At 42.0% G+C, this 2,500-nt stretch overlaps 1 protein-coding gene across 1 annotated transcript in view; it reads left to right on the top strand.

Moving 5' to 3' along the window:
• LOC310791654 (annexin A2-A-like) overlaps positions 1-2,500 on the top strand; it is an 18,993-nt gene that overhangs the window by 5,365 nt on the left and 11,128 nt on the right. The window contains exon 2 of the mRNA XM_083653304.1: positions 1,070-1,130. Within this exon, the coding sequence (XP_083509430.1) occupies positions 1,080-1,130 (51 nt within the window). The 5' untranslated portion in view covers positions 1,070-1,079. The remainder of the gene's footprint in view (positions 1-1,069; positions 1,131-2,500) is intronic.

Below are 2,500 nucleotides of genomic sequence, written 5' to 3'. Positions count from 1 at the left end.
TAATTACTCTTTTGGAATGTATTATCCCTTAACCTACATTACTCGTTACTGGGGAAAGTAATAACATTACAGTAACATGTGACTTTACTTTAGTGCCCAGCACTGGAGACTGCTGCAGTGACGTCTGTAGAATAATAGTGTTAGATTGGCACCGGATATGTTATTTTAAGAGTCTTTCAGGTATAATTTCACTTCTCTGATTATGAGATCATAGTTTGGTAAATGACAGTTTTAAAGCAGCTTCACATAACAGATTCTCATGTAGCCTAGTCTTCTATTGATCATAGATAGACCCTGATATCTAGGATTTAATCATAAACGCCTTCTACAATACTTTACTCTATTCTACGCTACTTCTTATTTTATTTTATTTTATTTTACATTACACCACTCTACTTTACACCACTTTGCCAATCCAAGTAGACAGTTGCTTGGAATTAACTGCAGTGCGCTTCATAAAAACATCCATAACAGAATAGCACCAAAGATACTTAACAAACAAACAAACAAACAAACAAACAAACAAAGAACAAATGTCAACAAAACAATCTGAGTAATATCATAATAACACAGATCCGATACAGATTGTTTTAAACAGCAGGAGCCATGAGGTTACAAAGTCAATGCAAACACGTGAGCCGCGGGCGGTATGAATGAGGCGAATGAGGTGACGCGAATAATGAGATATTCACCTCAGCCGCTCATTCTCATGAGTTGACATGTTTAAACTTTTTAATTTTTAATTTGCAAACTCGAGTGAGAGAAGCTTTGTTGGCGTTCGGTCTGAACGCACTATAAGAGTGAAGAAAGATGTTGTTGTTTTGAGAGTTAAAATGTAACAGAACTTTCAATGTTAATGTAATATAGACCTGCTGTCTGCTTTCCCGATATGTTAATGATAATGTCATATAGATCGGTCCTCTGTGAGGTTGCCCTCAGTCGTGAGACCATGGCGTGGCATCCTGGTCGGCGTTGCCGTGGCGACAGTGTTTGAGGCTGTTATCACTCCTGGCGCTCCCTCCCTCTCATATCACAGGAATGCTGTAATGATTTCTCTCTCCACCTCCAGATATTACACAATGGCTCTGGTGTCAGAGTTCCTGGGACAGCTCACGCTGGCCTATGGAGGGGTGAGTGCACGTTCATCGTTTTATCAGATATATCATTATGGATTGTCATGATCATTATTGTTGATCTCAGTGTATTCATAATCAAAGAGTTAATAGAAGTGTCTGTTTTGAGTCTATTTGGCGTTTTGGTCTGTGTTTTCCTCAGATTATAGAAGGACAGACGTCTGCTTGTTGTCATATCTTTACTGTCAGGAGATAAGAGGCCATCCATATCGAACATGTTGATCTATTTTACAGTCAGTCTGATTAGATAAAGGTAGAGCATATTACCTGCTAACAGTCACAGGAGCATATCTATGTCCCCAAGGTCCTACGTTCCCCAGCTCTATATAGCACATAATCATCAAATCAACAAACCCATGGAGGACCCTGGGAACATAGGACGCTGGGACCATAGGACCCTGGGAACATAGTATGCATGGGAACAGAAGACCCTGGTAACATAGGACCCTGGGAATATAGGACCCTGGTAACATAGGACCCTGGGAACATAGGATGCATGGGAACAGAAGACCCTGGTAACATAGGGCCATGGGAACATAGGACCCTGGGAACATAGGGACCCATGGGAACAGAATACCCTGGTAATATAGGGCCATGGGAACATAGGGCCCTGGGAACATAGGACCCTGGGAACATAGGACCCATGGGAACAGAATACCCTGGTAACATAGGACCCTGGGAATATAGGACCCTGGTAACATAGGACCCTGGGATTATATGACCCTGGGGACATAAAGTCTGTGAATATAGGACCGTGGTAACATATGACCCATGGTAACATAGGACCCTGGGAAGATAGGGCCCTGGGAACATAGGACCCTGGTAACATAGAACCCTGATAACATAGGACCCTGGGAACATAGGGCTCTGGGAACAATTGCTCCTGCAATTTGCAAAATCTCCCACCTACTCATCTGTACTTCCTGCAGGGGAAACTTGGTCAAAAAGGTAGGGGAACTCCGTTGAAAATAATGAGCTCTGATTGGACTAATGAGCCGCTCATTAGTCCAATCAGAGTCCAATAGTTCCCAACGGATACTTTATAAGGCGGGTACATCCACTGAAGGCGGGCACATGCACTAATTTCTCCAATCACCTCCCTCAGTTTTGTTTACATGTGTTGAGCGAATATCATTGAACTTCGTCTGGCCTGAAGTGTTTTTCTTCTTCTTCTTCTTCTTCTTCTTCTTCTTCTTCTTCTTCTTCTTCTTCTTCTTCTTCTTCTTCTTCTTCTTCTTCTTCTTCTTCTTCTTCTGGCCAAATGTTAACGGGCTAGGGTCCATGCATTTGAAGATTGTAGAAGAGATAGAGTGGCTTGAGAGACTATTGGAAATCAACTTATTTTGTTATTTTCGGTATGAGGGCAT

Source organism: Poromitra crassiceps (genome assembly GCF_964638095.1).
Source record: "Poromitra crassiceps genome assembly, chromosome: 16".
Lineage (NCBI taxonomy): Eukaryota > Metazoa > Chordata > Actinopteri > Beryciformes > Melamphaidae > Poromitra > Poromitra crassiceps.
The sequence above is the reverse complement of the archived record's forward strand: the minus strand, read 5'-3'. Positions and strand labels throughout refer to the sequence as shown.